Source organism: Phoenix dactylifera, chromosome 12 (genome assembly GCF_009389715.1).
Source record: "Phoenix dactylifera cultivar Barhee BC4 chromosome 12, palm_55x_up_171113_PBpolish2nd_filt_p, whole genome shotgun sequence".
Classification (NCBI taxonomy): domain Eukaryota; kingdom Viridiplantae; phylum Streptophyta; class Magnoliopsida; order Arecales; family Arecaceae; genus Phoenix; species Phoenix dactylifera.
Window position 1 is genome coordinate 12,481,189 of NC_052403.1, and position 3,240 is coordinate 12,484,428.

Sequence of the window (3,240 nt, forward strand, 5' to 3'; positions counted from 1 at the left end):
CAAGACGACTCCAGTCTTCCGTTTTGGGCCTCTGCCTTCAGACTTGGGTCAGCCAGTGGATGCGGCCTCATGCGGATACGAGGCGGGGGGTCTTTCCGCCCCTTCCGCGGAGGCCGAGCCACTACTGTTGGGTGGGGGTACGGACTTACCCACTGTTGTGCAGCGTGTTAGGGCAGCAGTCATGAGTGCTGCTCTCTCTGCACACGGGGGGGAGGAGGAGGGGGGCGGCCAGGGCGTCGAGCCGATGGCCGTCCCTGTGACCCTAGGGGAGGATGGGTCAGAGGCCGACTACGTGGACTGTGACCCATGATGATTCTAGCTTGGAATTGTAGGGGGGCGGCCAAGCCGTCTTTCATGTCATCCTTTAAGCGATTAGTACAGGTTCACTGTCCGGAGATCTGTTTCCTATACGAAACCCGATTATCCGGTGAGAGACTTGGACGTTTGAGGCGACGTTTGGAGAGGGATTGGGAGACCTACGCAGTTGACTCTCGGGGATTGTCGGGGGGCATTTTGGTCCTCTGGAGGCGAGGAGTGATGACAGTTGATGTCTTCCACAATTGCCCCCAACAAGTAGTCATGATAGTATCAGAACCGGGAGCGGCTCCGTGGGTGCTGTGTGGTGTGTACGCGAGTACAGATTACAGGGCTCGGAGAGTCCTCTGGCAGGAGATCACCAACCTTGCCACCCAGGGTGTCCCGATGGTGATGGTTGGTGATTTTAATTGTATTCAGGGTGAGGATGAGAAGCGGGGGGGTGCCGCCTTTACAGATAGGATGGATAGGAGGGAGTTTCGCGATTTTATATTGCGGAACGGCCTGGTTGACCTAGGTTTTTCCGGACAAAAGTTTACCTGGTGCAATAACCAGTCAGGTAGCGCTAGAGTCTGGGAGCGTTTAGATAGGGCCCTTGCATCCCCTGATTGGGTCCTCCGTTTCCCTACTTCCCGGGTCAGGCATCTGCCCCGGATTGCTTCAGACCATTGCCCCTTGCTTCTATCCACTTCATCGGCACATACCCACCATAGCCCCTTCCGCTTTGAGAAGGTTTGGCTATCGTACCCCCAGTCGTGGGACGTAGTTCGTGACGCATGGCGTACTCCGGTGCGTGGCGATGCCATGCAGCAGGTGTCGCGCCGACTGGAGTTGACTAAGAGGCGTCTCCGCCGTTGGAATCGTGTGGTTGTGGGCGACATATTTCGGCGTGTGGAGGGGGTAGAGTCCTCGATTGTGGAGCTGCAGAGGAAAGAGGACCTGAGGGGTGTACTCTCGGAGGACGATATGTCCAACCTCCGGGGATTGCTAGCGACTCACCACTCCCTACTACGGCAGCATGAGATCTTCTGGCGTCAGAAATCCCCGAGTGCAGTGGGTGAGTGAGGGCGATCGCAATACCAGTTTCTTCCATCGGTCGACGATTATTCGGAGGCAGCGGAGCATGATTCACTCTTTACGAGATGAGTCGGGCCACCGGGTGGAGGGCGAGCAGGCGGTCCGACAGACCTTATTTGATTTTTTCCGTGCCAGATGGACGGAGGATGAGGAGGTCAGTGATGGTTACCGCCCCCTGAGGGTGGAGACGGGTATTGGTGATGTCGAGAGGGCATCCCTGATCCGACCGGTGTTGGCGGAGGAGGTGCAGAAGGCGGTTTGGGCACTGGCAGCAGACAAGGCCCCAGGGCCCGATGGTTTCCCACCTTTTTTCTTTCGACAGTACTGGGGCATTATCCGCCGAGGTGTGGTGGAGGCTATCCAGTGTTTCTTTTCTCGGGCTGCTATGCCTAAGGATTGGAAGGCCACTTTCGTTACGCTTATACCGAAGCGTTCGGATGCGGTTGAGCCCAGTCATTTTAGGCCCATTAGTTTGTGTACGACTTTATATAAGGTTGTGGCAAGAATAATGGTGGGCAGGATGAAGCCCCTTTTGCCAGGCATCATTAGCCAGGAGCAGGGGGCGTTTGTAGCAGGTAGAAATATCTCACACAATGTTTTGTTGGCTCAGGAGATGATGTGGGACCTTGTTGCCCAGTGGATACAACCCAAGAGGGGGGGGTGAATTGGGTCTTTTAAAACTTTTAGGCTACTTCTAACACTTTTCAATTAATTATGCTAAGTTGTATAGATGCACAGTGGAATTTAAACTTAGCAACAGTTTGATTTATTAAGTGAGACTTGATTAAGTAAATTGAATATGCTTGCAACTAAAGGATGCGTGGATAAGAGTTAAGCAAGCAATTTATCTAAGTAAGTAAGTGAGCAAGTTAGACAATGACAAAAAGCATCACAAACACAACAAACATATAGTGGTTCAGTGCACCCCAGCACCTACATCCACTCCCCAAGACCTCTTGGGAATTTCACTATAATCCTCCAGATTACAGTCCGGTAGTTTTGCGAGTGCACTACCCAACTCGTTGTTTTACACCGGGCTAACAACGAACCCTACAATCCGGTAGTTTTTTCGAGTGAACTACCCAATTTGTTGTTTTACCCCGGGCTAACAACGAACCCTACAATCCGGTAGTTTTTCGAGTGAACTACCCAACTCGTTGTTTTACCCCGGGCTAACAACGAACCCTACAATCCCCCAATTTTAACTTAGGCTTGGGACGCCTATTCCTTGTTCCAAGTCCCTTGACTGAAACAAGCTCAATATTCAAACGTTTTACAAAAGATTTGAAAGCTCTTAAGAAGCAAATATAACAATGAGAAACAATAAAATCGGAAGAACCCTTTTTGCCGTTGGAAGCGTGGATGATGGTGGTTCTTCTGATGTGGATTACGTTGGCTTGAATGCGAGCTTTTATTGCCAAGTGGGAGTGAGTAGATGAGCTCGAAATCAGATGGGAAAGCTTGAATGCACTTGATTTCTCCTCTTGAAAGCTCTAACTCCCTTGAACCTCTTTTTCTTTCTTCTCTCTTGAATGATCTTGTGTTGGGTTGGTTAGAAGTTTTTGAGAAGCACTTAAGAGGTCCCTTTTATAGCCCAAAAAGCAAATATAGCCGTTAGACACAAAGATATGACCGTTTGAAATTCAAATCTACCTGAAAAAGTTGTCAGTCGCGTCCCAGGCGCTCCGGGGACGTCTCCGCTTGTTTGCGCTTTTTGCATGGGGACGACTCCGCTGCTTCGGGGACGACTCCGCGCTCCGGGGACGTCTCCGCGCTTTACGGGGACGTCTCCGCTTGTTTGCGCTTTTTGCATGGGGACGACTCCGCTGCTTCGGAGACGACTCCGCC

General features: G+C 51.6%; 1 protein-coding gene across 1 annotated transcript; it reads left to right on the top strand.

Annotated features, from left to right (window-relative positions):
* The first annotated feature begins 537 nt into the window (after positions 1–537).
* Positions 538–1,380, top strand: LOC120112808. The gene has a single exon (XM_039132695.1). It carries the CDS (start codon positions 538–540, stop codon positions 1,378–1,380), a length of 843 nt encoding a protein of 280 aa, XP_038988623.1.
* Positions 1,381–3,240: the final 1,860 nt, after the last annotated feature.